This window comes from Portunus trituberculatus, chromosome 9, assembly GCF_017591435.1.
Source record: "Portunus trituberculatus isolate SZX2019 chromosome 9, ASM1759143v1, whole genome shotgun sequence".
NCBI classification, from domain to species: domain Eukaryota; kingdom Metazoa; phylum Arthropoda; class Malacostraca; order Decapoda; family Portunidae; genus Portunus; species Portunus trituberculatus.
In genome coordinates this window covers 425,001-440,433 of record NC_059263.1, presented here as the reverse complement: position 1 = coordinate 440,433, position 15,433 = coordinate 425,001, and the positions used below count along the sequence as shown (strand labels likewise).

Here is a 15,433-nt window from a genome sequence, read left to right as displayed (position 1 = left end):
ATACCAATATATAAAAAATATTAAATATACTTCAGCAAAAGCACAAAAACAACCTTTGTAACCCCGTATAAGCGCATCAACACAAGGCGAGTCTCGGGCAGGCTGCGTGACGTCACTCCTTCATCACACCGCCACCATGTCGAAGAGAGGTGAGCAACACATCCTAAATTTACCGTCCTTCATCCTTTCCATCTGAGGCCCCAAACATCCCCGCACTGCCCAGACCATACCTTAGGACCCCAAAAAGATGTAGTGACGTGTGTAGAGGCTGTGAGTGGTGTGAATAGGGTGATAAGTGAGGATATATTGAGCCATAACATTGCACCCGGGCTGATCTGCTAGTGTATAGAAAGACGGGGCCGTGTGTTGTGGTTTTAATTCTTCTGATTAAGGTTTGTTGCGGTGCCTGTGTGTCTGAATTGTGGTGTATGTTCTGTGAGATCTATTAACTATTTTGAGCAAGTATAAACAAAGCGGCAGGACTTGAAATATTATTGCTTCATACTGTTATAGACATTTTGTGATATTTCAGCTGTTTTTGATATATTTTGGAGGTCTTTTTTTCTGTATAGGTGATCAATTAGTCGTTTATGATGAGGTGGTGTCATGTGGTGGGTGTTGTGCGGCCTAGAGCAGTGTTCAGTTACGTTAGGTTAGGTTAGGTTTGTGAAGGTTAGACGAATAGCTTATAACATCATTCTTTAGTATATTTGACCTTCAGGTGCTTAGGACATTAGTAATAGAGGCTGTGAGGTATTTGGGCATGTTATTAATCAGGTTGCGACACGTGTGGGACGAGGTAGCACAACTCGGACCGGAATGATAAGGCAGTGATCCGAGGTTTGGGTGAACCGTGTCAGGTGTATGTAGTCAAAGTCTTCATATTTTTGGGTGAGTCCGAGTTTTGGGGTGAACCGTATCGGGCGTGTATAGTCAGTTTTGTTATGAGTGCATTTAATTCATATATTGACAGATTTCAGCGTAAACTATGATCTATATTAACATTTTATTGACTATCATATAATACAGCTTTATTTATTATATTTACATTTGTTCAGATTGCTACTTGATTAATCTTGTAAGTTAAACGTTTAGGCGTGAATTTGCATGCTCTGTTTGTACATTATGCCACAATATTAAGCTGTTACTAGTGTTTGGAGGAGAAATTATGCTTTATAGAGATTAGCATTGAAATAACATTATAACATCATCCTTTCCATCCAAGAAGTAGTTTATTTATTTTTTGTGCTCTAATCAACTTTGGAACTCCCTGTCTGCGTCTGTATTTCCATCTTCCTATGAGCCAAACTCATTTAAGAGGGAGGTTTCAAGACACTTATCTCATTCCTTTGGCTAACTCTCAGACCTGCTTGGGTCTTTTTGTCTAATCAATTTAGTTGTCCTTGGCCAGTTTTTCCTCTTACATAAAAAGAAATGATAACAATTCACATCATTAATCTCTGCCAATCCTTGCTTTGGATGTCATGAATTCAAAGCATCATAGAAATACTTGGTGAGATCAGGGTAAATTTTGTCTTTCTGTAATATTTCACTGTGGTGGTTTGTTGTGTGCGTTCTCTGAGTGTGGCGGTGCCTTCCCTTGCAGGACGTGGAGCCTCGTCAGGAGGGAAGTTTAGAATCTCCCTCGGCTTGCCGGTGGGAGCCGTCATGAGCTGCGCTGACAACACGGGTGAGTGGTGGTGGTGGTGGTGGGAGGGAGAGGGTACTAAGTTTTCAAAGTTTATCTGTTATTTAGTTATTGAGTAGACAGAACTGTATTTTATGGGTATAAGTTTTCAAAGTGTAATCGTTATTTAGTTATTGAGTGGACTGAATTGCACTTTAAAGTGGTTCTGATTTTGTTTTATTTTTGCTGAGTTGTATTGGAAAATGGTTCTAACTTTCATCTGTCTTTTTATTATTATTATTTCTTATGTCTTTGTGTTATCAATATTCAAAGTTTATCTCATTGAGTTAGTGGTGATAAACTGGGCGAGTAGACCTAATTGTATTAGAAGTGTACCGCCGGTCATAGTAAAATAGCCATCCTTCTAAATTCACCCTTGTACGAATTAAGTAAAAATAGATAAACCCTTGTCTTTCTCAAATTAACATATGTAATATTGTCAGGAGTAAGCAAGTAGAGGTGGTGGTGCTGATGTTGTGCCTTTCTTGATGGAGTGTGTGTGTTTTGCAGGGGCCAAGAACCTGTACATCATCGCAGTGCAGGGCATTAAGGGCCGCCTTAACCGTCTGCCGGCCGCCGCTGTGGGAGACATTGTGGCCGCGACTGTCAAGAAGGGAAAGCCTGAACTGAGGAAGAAGGGTATGTCTCTCTCTCTCTCTCTCTCTCTCTCTCTCTCTCTCTCTCTCTCTCTCTCTCTCTCTCTCTCTCTCTCTCTCTCTCTCTCTCTCTCTCTCTGTCAGTCATCTCACATCCCAACACACGTCTCACCTCATTGCCTCTCCCTCTTTCAGACATCTTTCACCTCATCACAAGTCTCACCTCATTGTTTCTCCATCTTTCACCTCATCACAAGTCTCATCTCGTTGTTTCTCCCTCTTTCAGCCATCTTTCACCTCATCACAAGTCTCACCTTGTCCCTCCCTCTTTCAGCCATCGTTCACCTCATCTCATTCCTTCCTTCCATCTATCAGTCTTGTAATCACCCCTCACTGTCTCTCTGTCATCTTTCACCTCATCTAATTCCCTTCATCTCCATCAGCCATCTTGCCTCATCCCAGTATAGTGTAGTCTCACCTCACTGCATTCCCTCCCCTCAGTGCACCCTGCCGTGGTCGTGCGCCAGAGGAAGCCGTACCGCAGGAAGGACGGCGTCTTCATCTACTTCGAGGACAACGCGGGAGTCATCGTAAACAACAAGGGCGAGATGAAAGGTGAGGAAGCAGGGCAGGTGTATAGGGATGTTTTATTTTATTTATTTATTTTTTATTATTTTATTTTTTGTGCGTGCGTGCATGCGCTCTGGTTTATCTCTCTCTCTCTCTCTCTCTCTCTCTCTCTCTCTCTCTCTCTCTCTCTCTCTCTCTCTCTCTCTCTCTCTCTCTCTCTCTCTCTCTCTCTCTCTCTCTCTCTCTCTCTCTCTCTCTTGATTACTGTTGTCTAGAATAATATGCTTCCGAGCAAGGGTGTGCTCTTTCAGAAATCTGTAGGTGACCAAATAAATCTCAGTGCCAGTTCACTTGTATACATTTGTCCATCAATAGAGTTGGATTTTGCCTTAACTACTACTTAGAAGGAATTATGTAGAAAATATATATCATTAACTTATTGCTTTTTTATGTTTATAGAATGACACTGGGTATATTTCATATTGCCCCTATGTGAGAGAAGGGGCATGTCTTGTGCTGCCACCTGGTGACAACCACTATAGTAAAACTAAATTGTACTGACCAATAGGGTGTTGTTTGCCATTCTGCCAGATTTCCAACCAAAACATTCAACCTATACTACTCATGGTTCTTTAATCACAGTATTATCAACAAACGGCATTCTAAGAATATTCTTACTATTTCATTAAATAGCAGGTGATACAAATAAGTGTTATATACCAAGTTAAACAAAGGTATTTCATGGACATGTATGACAATGTGGTATATGAGGATGGGCGACGTTGCCACTCGACCCGAGAAGGGGGAAGGTGGGAGGAGTAAGGTCACCACGCAAGTGCAAATCGACTCACTTTGTATTTGGTCGCCACTATGGAAGGACACACTGACACTTCCTCGTCTGTGTGTGTTGTACAGTCAAACCAAGAAGTTTGCCTACAGAATTAATAGATAAAGCTTGCAAGGACCACTTTTACCAATAAATCAAGTGAGGAAGAGGACAGCAGGTGCAGCTGATATATCTGAAGGCACAGTAAAGAAGATTTGTCCCAGTGCAAACAAGATATACACCACAGCATCACAACCTTATCACCGTTTCTTTTCCCCGCTCATTATATTACACTGGGTATCTTGAGAGGACATAATAGTAAATATTTGGTAAATTATCAGTCTCATTTTCACTTTTATAACCAGCACCTTTACTACATTTGATTTACCTATGGCATCTTCATGTCTTGTCCATCACTTATAGTTTTTTTAAGCAAAGTCATGTATTAAAATTAATAAAGAACAGTTATTCCGTTTTCCTTGAAGTCATGAGAGATATGGCAGTGTCGAACGGATTATAGGCCTAGCCCTACGGGTCAGTACAATTTAGTTTTACTATAGTTCTGTAAACTCCCTATTACTTATCACTTTGAGACATGTTTTACTTGTTTTACAGCCACGTCTAATCCTTAAACTGGATTGATTTGCAAAATCTTCCTTTTAATCCTGCTCAGATGCTTATAAAGATTTAAATACATTGCTTCAGGTGCTGTTAATTAATTGCTTTATGTCACAGGCTTAAACTAAAGAGCCAGAGCAGTATTCCCTCTTCAATTAATTTAACATCCTGCTGTCCTGTTATAAGTTGTACCTGTAGTGTTGAGCAGCATTGAGGTTGACAGTTGTAAGAAGAGGTTAGGCATGTATTTTTCATTTATTTTTATTTATTGCCATTCCATCCACTTGCAACATCCTCAGCATGAATGGAAGGTTATAGAAGGCACCATACATGCACACAAGCAGAGTCAGTAACTTTGTGGTATCTCACACTTTAGGGCAGGGCTTTTCAAGGTGCCAGGGCTAATTTATTTACTTATTTATTTATTATTATTATTATTTATTTTTTATTATTTTTTTATAGCCCTTAGTCCTCATGGTTGGCAGTGCAAATAAGATTAATTTTGCATTTCCTGGTGCTAATTGTTTTGTCTCCTCCGCTACACAGGGTCGGCCATTACAGGACCCGTGGCCAAGGAGTGTGCTGATCTCTGGCCCAGGATCGCCTCCAATGCTGGATCCATCGCCTAAGTAGAAGAATAAAAAAAAAAAAGTTCTCTGTTGTTTCTTATCTCCTTGTGGCTGCTAGTTATTAGTGAAGAGAAAGTAAGGTAGGAAGGAATTAGTTGTAAACAATGGTTATTTTTCCCCATCTTCCACTATCACCTTTTCCTCTTCCTGCTCTTCCTTATCGTCAATTTTTAGTCTGATTCTACTGCAGGACTTTTTTCCTTGTCACCGAATTCTCTTGCCCATCTGACCATTCTTCTTTTATGCCACCTTAGGTTCATTTCTTAACTCATATATTTCTAATTATCTGCCCACTCAACTTGTATCTGTTCAGGTTAACTCAGTATGACCTCTTACGGGGTTATCAAACCACTCTGATATGTGGAACGCGGCCATGGTTCTTGGTGTGAAAACATGGATTAACGTTATCTATCACACAAGTGTCTGCGATCTTGCTGTGCTAGGTAAACGGCCCAGCAACGGAGACCAAGATTAATCAAAATCTTACTTGTATTATATAGTTACCGATATACTGTCTATTCGAAATTATTTGTAGTAACATTATGCAGTGCTGGGAAGTCTTGGAGCTATTTAGTTATCTTCAAATATCTTCCTCTTGTATATTTTTTTAAATTATTGTCTCTGATCTCAAAGACATTTAATTAGCCAGGCTCCACCAGCAGTAACTCTGCGTTTCTGCACTACTTCGCTCAGTCGTGAGTACAGGTCAGTCAGGTGTAGGCAGGGAAGCATGACCTTTGCTATCTATCTATTTATATATATATATATATATATATATATATATATATATATATATATATATATATATATATATATATATATATATATATATATATATATATATATATATATATATATATATATATATATATATATATATATACATATATATATATATATATATATATATATATATATATATATATATATATATATATATATATATATATATATATATATATATATATATATATTGAATATATATATTTATTTGTTTATGTTTTTTGAGTTGATATAATAAGTTTTATTACGTTTCATTTATTATTTTTTCAATTGGGATAGCATACGATGAACAGGAATGGATATAAAGTCATCCCAACTTTGTTACGCAAATCTTGGGCAAGTTCCAGCTAACTGGCGGATGTTCTTCGTTACGCGTATCATAGGCCAGTGTGATGCCCCTTTTATCCACCCTCTCCATCTCTTGCCTTCTTATTATGTCATCCAAGCTGATTACTTTTCCTCTGTCTACTTCTGCCTCCTATCTTGCCTTCTCTTGTTATCTCAGCTGACTACTTCTAACTATTCCATCTACTTCTGCCCCTATCTTGCCTTTTTATTGTCATCCCAGAACTTTAAGCACTCCATCTGTTTCAGCCTCCTATCTAGCCTTTCTATTGCCATCACAGCTAACTAACTTACTGTACTATGTCGTCTTTTAGTAATGTCTTATGATGTTCACTTTGTTTCAGTCGCACTAAAAAACTAACTTTGGTATTTAAATTATATAGGGCAAGAAGGAATATGTAAGTAAGATTGGATTTTTAAGGAGATAAGGTGAAATTGGTTGTTAAGCAGTGGTATATGGCTGGAATGGACTGGTAATTAGACGGTCAGTGCAGAATGAACATGAATCTCAAAAGTAGAATCGAAAGGTTTGTGAGCATTAATACAGAAACTTGGGTGCGATATTGGCTTCTCGCAACTTTCCCTATACTTTTATGTGTTTCTGAAAGTCATTACACACTACATCACGATTTTGCTTAAGTGAAAAATTAAACAGGCAGCACGTTCAGATAAACACGATAATCAGGTGAATCACGTTTCCAAATAGTCACAGCCGTGGCCACTGCTCAAGACAACCTTATACACTTAACATGAACATTGTTACCTCACTTCGATACAATGTTCATTATCTTAAAGGAAAAGTGACATTACATTCTCAAACATTTCTTTACTTTTTAACCCGCTGTAGTGAAAGTTACTGGTGTTTTCAAGGTCACTTTCATTATTCTAGTGATGGATAAAACTCGGTATCAGCGTCGAGAAATAGTACTATTAGAAACCTTGCTATTAATTTATGTATCATCTGGAAAGTGTTAAGAGAGTATATACATTTCAAAATAGGTGGACTGACATGCAGAATCATTTATAGTGATTACTGCAGACTGGCATATAATCACGCAGTCATGTGCAAGAATCGGTGGAGTCAGGAGGCAATACTTGAGTGGGGGTGGTGGACTGGTGGTGCAGCAGATGTCCACCCGTCGCATCACTGCCTCTCTCACTCTCGCTTGCTGGAGAAAGTTTCATTTACTCTTTCAACCTTCACCGCCTCTTCCTTGCCTCTCTCGCTGCCCAGTAATGCACGGAACAGAGAATATAAAGCACACCCAGCATATAATAAGTCATATACACAACATACATTACGCATATTCTGAAATACTTAACCACTCAAGAGCATTTTTTCAAGGCCAAAGATGATTACGCGTAGTCAAGCTCTTATGGTTATTTTTGCGAGTGATGACGCTACAGAATCTTTGTCAGCCCACCACTAAAACACCTTTCAAGAACCATAATAACCTCTACAGATTGTTAGAGAGTCAAGAGAATTTACCGGAGTGTCTGCATGAGAACACGAATTCCAAGATGGCATTTGAGTTGATAACCGTAAGTAGGAATGTACAGTGAATAGCAAAAAAAGATAGAGGGAGTGGATGAAGCGATGATTATTCTCCCAAGTAACTATTGCAATATAACCTACATTTCGATTTTTTAAAGTCTGCATGCATTTCACAACAGAGAGAGAGAGAGGTGCAGTTTTCACTTTTGTGATGTCATATTCCGTCTATTATCGCGCCAGTAATGTTAGTTGTAATAGTTACGTTAGTAGTAGTAATAGTGGTGGTAGTGGTAGTAGCAATAGTAGAGGAGAGAACGAAAGAAAGTACAAGTTCTTTTAAATTAATCTTTTGTTAGTAATACTTAAATATTATTAGTGGTGGTGGTAGTAGTAGTAGTAGTAGTAGTGGAAAGCGAGTGTAAAGAAAGTATAATAGAGTATAGAGTAGAGACAGGTGCCAAATCTCTCTCTCTCTCTCTCTCTCTCTCTCTCTCTCTCTCTCTCTCGTTGCAACACTACTAAGGTGACAGTAAGAGGAGGACGTGACTGAGCGATTAGTAAAAAGGTGGGGAAAAATGTGGGAAGATTTCATAAACACCCTCGCTAAATGCAGAAAGAATAATAAAAGTAATACTAATAAATAAAACAATATTCACTTAAAAATATATATTCTATACTTTCTTTATCGGGCATCGAACTAAGAAGAGAGAGAAAAGAGGGCGAGAGAAAGTAAAAGGACTTAAGGGAACACCACGGAGAGGAAAAAAAAAAAACTGGCATCTTATCTACGTGCCTTCAGGATAAGAACTAGAGAAAGGAAATAGTAGAAGAAGTAGCAGTAGTGAAGACATAACGAAGAAAGGAGAGTCAAAGATAGGAGGAGGAGGAGGAGGAGGAAGAGGGAAAGTAGCAGTAGTGTGTAGTAGAGTAGGAGGCATGCCAGTGTTGAGTGAGACACGCGCTCATTCCCACCCAATCTCACCACACAGAAACACCAACTCACTCCTCACTCACGTACAGCTCACCACGCGGACTGAACCCTTACGCAGCCTCACTCAGTTTCTCACAGTACACCTTCCTGTTAACGTGAAGTGCAGGATTACGGAAAACTCAATTGTTTTTCAAGAGTGTCAGCAGGGGATACGAGACACTCAAATTTTATCAAGGGACGCCGCGTTTGTCTCATCATGGTGCCGCGCGTGGTGGTGACGATGGTGGTGGTGGTCATGGCGTGGGCGGTCCGGAGTCAAAGACCATTCAGTGACCACTTTAGACCATGGGAAGGTGATTCTAGACCTCCATTGGGCCACTCAGACGCCCATTTCATCCACCAGGAAGGACCGAGGTCATCTTTTAGCCTGAGAACCTTATCACCTCACAAGGACAGTCACCCTCCTCCCCGGGCACTGCATCCTTCAGGGCCTCCCTCAGGACACCCAGGGCCGCTCTCATTCTCAGGGATCAAAGAGGAGGATATTTTCAGACCAAGACCAAGACCAAGACCACCTCGTCCTCCACCATCTCGACACAAACACCACCACAGCAATACCCCACCACGCAAGCCCTTGCACCACAGCCCTCCACCACCACATAAACCACACCACAGCCTCCCACCACCACATAAACCACACCACAGCGCTCCGTCACCACATAAAGCCGACCACAGTCCTCCACTACCACACAAACCACACCAAAGCCCTCCATCGCCACACAAACCCCACCACAGCCCTCCACAGCACGAGCCTCCACACCACAGTTCACCACCACAGAAGTCCCACCACAGCTTTCCACCGCACAAGCCTCCCCACCAAAGTCCACCGCACCACAGCGAGCCTCCCCACCACAGTAGTCCACCACAGCCTCCGCACCGCAAGTCACAGGGAGCTGTTTTCACTACCACAGTCCACGAGCATAAGAATGAAGGTAATTGTGGTAGTAGTAGTAGTGGTATTAGTAATAGTAGTAGCAGTAGTAGTAGTAGTAGTATAGTGATATATAGTGCTAGTTATTTTTTCAGTACCATTCTCTCTCTCTCTCTCTCTCTCTCTCTCTCTCTCTCTCTCTCTCTCTCTCTCTCTCTCCAAATGTGTGTGTGTGTGTGTGTGTGTGTGTGTGTGTGTGTGTGTGTGTGTGTGTGTGTGGTGAAAGTAACCACTCATCCCTCGAGCTAAATCACTCTCCGCTACCACCACCATCACCACTACCACTACCACTACCACCACTACCACTACCCAGCTCTAGGTGTGACGTATGGTGCTAACAATGTGCATGAGGCGTGACCACACACACACACACACACACACACACACACACACACACACACACACACACAGCATCTTTCCGGTGTGTGTGTGTGTGTGTGTGTGTGTGTGACGTTTATTCATATCTTTCACGTTATTCATTTGTTATTTACTGTATATGTCAAAGGTGATTTTCTAGTAATGTGTCTAAAGAGGAAAATGACTAAATTGTTTTTTCCTCATTCTATTTTGTGTTCTCCTCTTTTGACCTTTCACTTATCAGGGAGTGATTTATAATTTTCCTCTCTCTCTCTCTCTCTCTCTCTCTCTCTCTCTCTCTCTCTCTCTCTCTCTCTAGGCTCTTTATTATTCTATTATTGTAAGATTTAGGTGCTTTAAGATGACGCTCTATGTTTAATCTTCTTCTTTTTATTATTATTATTATTTTCATTATTATTATTATTATTATTATTATTATTATTATTGTTGTTGTTGTTGTTGTTGTTATCAATAATATTGCATTTTCTGTCATCGGTGACTCGCTGAATTGAAATGGACTATGTATATTATTCTTATCTAATTACCACTTGAGAGAGAGAGAGAGAGAGAGAGAGAGAGAGATTACACGTTCAAGTCATCAGTCATATAGGTATAATCTGCTTCTCTCTCTCTCTCTCTCTCTCTCTCTCTCTCTCTCTCTCTCTTAAAAATCATTACAGTATATCTTTGAGATTCGATTACCATTTCCGTATTATCGTTACCATCATCATCGTCATCATCATCATCAGTAGTAGTAGTAGTAGTAGTAGTAGTAGTAGAAGTAGCATTATTCCTTTACCTATCTTACTATTTATCCATTCAATTGTCTTATTTTCATGATTTATTCCTTATAATTTATTTATTTATTTATTTATTTACCTGTTTATTTATTTACTCGTATTTTTACTGTTATTATTTTCCATTTCTTTCCCTTCCCTTCAGGTCCCGGAGGCTGCCAGACCAAGGAGGGCTTTTACTTCGCAGGACAGACGTGGTTTGTGAAGGGGTGCCGCCGCCGCAAGTGTATCCATTTCAGGGGAAAGTTCTTCACCGAGACGGATTCGTAAGTCGGATTGGTCTGTCTTAGGATGGGGATGAACGGGCGGCGAGTTTTCATGTTGTTGTTTTTGTTGTTGTTGTAGCAGTAGTAGTTATTGTTCTTTTGTTTTTTTCTTTTTCTTTCGTTTTTTCTTTCTTTATCATCTTTTTGTTTTTAATTTTCTTTCGTTTTTTTCTTCTTTCTTTCTTTATCATCATCTTTTTGTTTTATTTTCTTCTTTCTTTCTTTTTTCTTTTCTTCTTTTTTTCCTCCTCCTCCTTCTTCTTCTTCTTCTTCTTCTTCTTCTTCTTCATTACCATCAACATCATTATTCTCACTAACTAGCCTTTAACCCTTCTCCCATACCTCCTAGTTACCTTTATTATTATTATTGTTATTATTATTATTATTATTATTATTATTATTATTATTATTATTATTATTATTATTATTATTATTATTGATGGTGGTGGTGATGGTGCCGGTCATGGCATTATAATCACCACTGTTTCTCTCTCCCTTCTTCAGGTGTGACTCTGAGATCTTCAACACCACCTACAGATGCGTCATTCAGGTGGACACGACAGCAGACTTCCCTCGCTGCTGTCCAACCTACAAATGCAACCCCGACAATCTAGGAAACTCAGTGTAGCCTACAGTTCCTCCCCCCCACCCACCAAACACCCACAGGAAACAGAGAGGAGGGAAAACATGAACGTAAGAGGAACTAAGATATTTATACATGGCAGTCCCTGTATGATGCGTGTATCTCTATATCCATCTAGTCTTACTTTAAACTCCTCTCAAACGTCTAATATGATAATATCGACTATTTTGACCAGTTTCGTTTGTTTTTCATGGATGTTTTGGTGATGCTGATGATGGTTTGATAAACGTCCTGCATCATTAGTTAAGAGGACCCATGAAGAAGCGAGTAATCATCTTAGTGGTGAGAGAATCAAGCGTTTCAAGACACAATGGAGTCTTCCTTTCTAGTATTTTAGTTTAGTTATTCATGTATTTATTTGTACATTACATGAAGATGTAATGTTGACTGTATCCAGTGATTACATGTATTCCACCCCTTGAAACATTCACTCAATCTCGTCTTGCTCCCATTTACTTGCATATTTTGAGTCTAGTCTACCCTTAAAGGTTCTCTGATTTCCGTTTTCCTTGGTAATAATTTCTCTGTTACAATAGAAGTCAACAAAGGCTTTATAAATTTCTATTAATCACACTCATAAGAATACATGTGATTCTATGCAGGATTGTAAAATACTACTAAATACGTATGTAGGCATATTGGATATAAGAAAAAAATGTGAACAGTTTTATTACTAGTAGGCCGATTAAAGAATTGTAATAATGGAGGAAAAGAAATTAAGTTAAATATTTACCAACGCCATTATCAAGATGTATGAATAATGCAATAGGTAGGTCTGTTTTAATCAAGAATATACATGTATACTGCAGTGCGTGAGTGAAGTGAAGGAACTGCCATATCATAGTGCTGGGAAATTAACTAGTTTTTATCTATGTAACTCTACGTTGAGCAGCTTTCTATCTATCTACTCTTTGGTTTTATTTGTTACGCCACGGTGTGTGTGTGTGTGTGTGTGTGTGTGTGTGTGTGTGTGTAAGAATCATAGATAGCTTATTTATAACCCAGTAGTAGCAGCAGAGTTGTTATTTATTTATAGTGAATCGTTTCCGCCTATTCCTTGCATCCTTGTTAACAATGAATAACATTTAGCCAAGCATCCAGTAGTTTTATTTCCTGTGTAGATTTACGATTTTTCGCTTTCTTCACATTGTTGGTTCTGATTTTTTCTTTCTTTCATATTTCAAGTAAAACGTAAATATTAGATCTCGTTTGTAAGTTTGTTAAGATTTGCAGCAATATTCCTTTGACTACACAACTCCCATCTGTTAGCTGGATGAGGAACTAGTAACACAAACCAAGCTTCCTCTGTTAACCTCACCCCTATCTCTTCCCATTTTTCTATTTACTATTCTCCCTCTTGCTCCTCCCAATCCCTCTCATTCCTGTCTCAGTCACGAGCGGTGGAGGTGTGGACTGGAAGTGGAAGGTAACATAGTAGTGGAATCGGAAACTTGGAAGACACGATGTTTAACCTTCCCGAAAGACACTCTTCATCATTATCATAGGACAGGACGTGCATGGCTGATTAGCGGAAGGAAGGCTGTGGGTTCGTCACGAGTAGAAGGTACGTAATTATCCTTGTGCTGGTTATGGTAATGGTAGTTAAGCCTATTTATGAGACAAACTGTAAATTTACTATGTCACTGTTATAATTTGCGGTTGTTGATTAATTGGCGGTGCTGGTGTCTGTATCATCACTTTTGCGCTCACCGAGAACAATGCTTTGAGGTTGAAACGTAATTAGCACTATCATTAATTATATCGTTTGTGGTTTTGTCGTTAATTAGTGTGTTGGTATCATTGTATCATCACCACTAACCGTATCATTATCAGCCACAAATGTATAGAGGTTAAAACATATAAACCTGTAATTTACCTCGTCACTACTACGATTTGTGGTTTTTCACTTAATTTGCGGTGTTGACGTCACTATCACCGCCACCTTGTGTATCATTGTCAGCAACAGTGCATAGAGGAGTGCCTGTGGTGGGTCTGCTGTTACGAAACGCTTTACAAAGATTAATAAACAGGGATTGCCTAGTTAGGAAAGCAGACAGCTCAATATCCGGCGAGAAGACAACGAGGTCAAAAGCCGCACTCGTGACTAGGCTTGGTGACTGAATGACTGACCGGATGACTGGCTTGTGTGCGTGACTTTGCTATGCTCATATTTTTGATGTAGCAATGGTTTAGCTGCAGTAGTCAATGATTAAGCTAAGATTTCCGCTTCAGCTTGACTTCTCTCCAACTGGGATTCCTCGTCACCTTTCACTGGCTTTTGAAGATCATGGGTGTTATTGCCTGCTGTTCAATGTCTGCTCAGTAAAATAATTCATGTTTTACTAATGAAATATATTAATCCTGTGACTGCCAGGCTTTCTTTTTTTTTTTATTTGTTGATGTAATTATGTATTTATATACTTTACCTATTTATCTGTCTACTTGGTACTTCAATTTTTTTTATCCACTTATTTATTTATTTTTATTTATTTATTTATTTATTTATTTTTATTTATTTATTTTATTTTTTTTTTTTTTTTGCTGGTTATGACTAGGCTACCACCCTTAAAATTCAGTGAAAAACCACTCAGCCTAGTTCAGCCCAGTCTTGTCTGGCCTGACCTATCACGAGAATCTTACTCATTTCTTATTCATTTTGTGGTTTGTGGAGAAATGAGATTTATGTGTGTTGGGCTTGTAATGTTACCGAGAGTTTGAATGGACTGGACATGTCTAGGCTACAAGATGGTGAATGTAGTGCCTTACTGCATTTTCTTGTTAGATCGAGTTCACCACGGCGTTACAATGGTCTCGATCTCTTGCTCCCGCGTACCCAGTCTTTCGCTCGATAAAGTGAGTGTCAGTGACCGATCGTTCAAATGACATTGAATTTTGAAATGAGGCTGAACCCGTGGCGTCACCCATCATTGCCTCATATCAATGCCACTGAACTCTATCTACTCCGCGTGTACAAAGCGTGGCTGCTGTTCTCCTTGTCTTGCTTAATAAATGAGCTAGCATGTGTATGTAGCAAATTTGTGTGTGGGCCTAGACTAGAGTAAGGACACGTGACATTCAAGGAGACAACATGTGTTCGTTCTGAGGCAGTGTAAACCTTTTATGGGGCGTGTTCTGAAACATTCTCATATCTCGAGTATTCTAAAAAGCTCTACCAACATTGACGGTGGTTTTTAAGAGGGTTTATATGATTGCAGTAACTGTTTAGTAAGAAATGTTTACAATCACTGAAGAAAACACCAATAAGAATGCGACTCTTCACCTCTTTGCTCTTGTGAGAGAAAAGCCTGTCGTCGTGTGTGTGGCTCTTAGCTTACTCCTAGATTCCTTCAGTTTTAAATCAGGCGTCTTACATCGGCTGAGTTCTTGATATCGATTAGGGCTAGCCGATGACTGAATTATGCACATTAAACTAACTAGTGATTTAGTAAACTATTAGTCAGAAACACGCGTCACTAGTTATACTGTTAATTAACGCAAGTTGGATGTTTTTTTTTTATTTGTTCATTTATTTATTTAATTTAGGATCTTATGTACCAGACTCTAACTCACTTTTACTCTAAATTACAGTAGTTGGACACTTCTGATTCTCCTATTTGCATAAGGGGGCTAAATGGCGTAGTTGGTTAAGGCGGCTGTGTTGGAATCCTTGCCAAAGCTAGTTGCCCGGTGGGAGATGTAGCGTTCTCCCGCCTAATGGCATAATTTCCATTCTTCTTATTTGCATAACGTATACAGCATTCATTTATCTTATACTTAAACATTATAGCTTTCAATATTTACTCTACCTATGGCACTGTTTTTTCCCTTCACAGAACGTTTAGCATCCGTCCATCCCTCCTTTCTGCCTGGGAGCTGGATATGTCCCTGGACCGTGGGCG

At 39.4% G+C, this 15,433-nt stretch overlaps 2 protein-coding genes and 1 long non-coding RNA gene across 4 annotated transcripts in view; all 3 read left to right on the top strand.

The window, feature by feature from the left end:
* The first annotated feature begins 72 nt into the window (after positions 1–72).
* LOC123501692 (60S ribosomal protein L23) lies at positions 73–4,984 on the top strand. Its single transcript, XM_045250684.1, has 5 exons — positions 73–149; positions 1,607–1,690; positions 2,198–2,326; positions 2,785–2,898; positions 4,844–4,984. Exons 1-5 carry the CDS (start codon positions 137–139, stop codon positions 4,924–4,926), a joined length of 423 nt encoding a protein of 140 aa, XP_045106619.1. The 5' UTR covers positions 73–136; the 3' UTR covers positions 4,927–4,984.
* Positions 4,985–8,427: 3,443 nt separating this feature from the next.
* LOC123501686 (extensin-3-like) lies at positions 8,428–12,630 on the top strand. Of its 2 annotated transcripts, XR_006673701.1 has the most exons (4): positions 8,428–9,472; positions 10,771–10,891; positions 11,396–11,584; positions 11,778–12,630. XR_006673701.1 is itself a non-coding variant. In XM_045250674.1 (3 exons), exons 1-3 carry the CDS (start codon positions 8,737–8,739, stop codon positions 11,517–11,519), a joined length of 981 nt encoding a protein of 326 aa, XP_045106609.1. In that variant the 5' UTR covers positions 8,429–8,736; the 3' UTR covers positions 11,520–12,630. The 2 variants fall into 2 exon arrangements, 1 of the variants encoding a protein (XP_045106609.1); XM_045250674.1 differs by having other exon boundaries at positions 8,429–9,472; positions 11,396–12,630.
* Positions 12,631–12,926: 296 nt separating this feature from the next.
* The window catches only part of LOC123501688, a 2,830-nt gene continuing 323 nt past the window's right edge, over positions 12,927–15,433 (top strand). Inside the window, exons 1-2 of the long non-coding RNA XR_006673702.1 lie at positions 12,927–13,098; positions 15,368–15,433. The exon at positions 15,368–15,433 is cut by the window's right edge and continues 63 nt beyond it. This is a non-coding gene — a long non-coding RNA (uncharacterized LOC123501688). The remainder of the gene's footprint in view (positions 13,099–15,367) is intronic.

Excerpts from the sequence above, each read along its gene's own strand:
- LOC123501692 (XM_045250684.1), top strand. Across the intron at positions 1,691-2,197 it reads GAGCTGCGCTGACAACACGG|GGGCCAAGAACCTGTACATC; the intron begins GTGAGTGGTGGT and ends TGTGTTTTGCAG. Across the intron at positions 2,327-2,784 it reads GCCTGAACTGAGGAAGAAGG|TGCACCCTGCCGTGGTCGTG; the intron begins GTATGTCTCTCT and ends CCCTCCCCTCAG.
- LOC123501686 (XM_045250674.1), top strand. The coding sequence starts at position 8,737 with ATGGTGCCGCGCGTGGTGGTGACGATGGTGGTGGTGGTCATGGCGTGG. Across the intron at positions 9,473-10,770 it reads CCACGAGCATAAGAATGAAG|GTCCCGGAGGCTGCCAGACC; the intron begins GTAATTGTGGTA and ends CCTTCCCTTCAG. Across the intron at positions 10,892-11,395 it reads TTCTTCACCGAGACGGATTC|GTGTGACTCTGAGATCTTCA; the intron begins GTAAGTCGGATT and ends TCCCTTCTTCAG.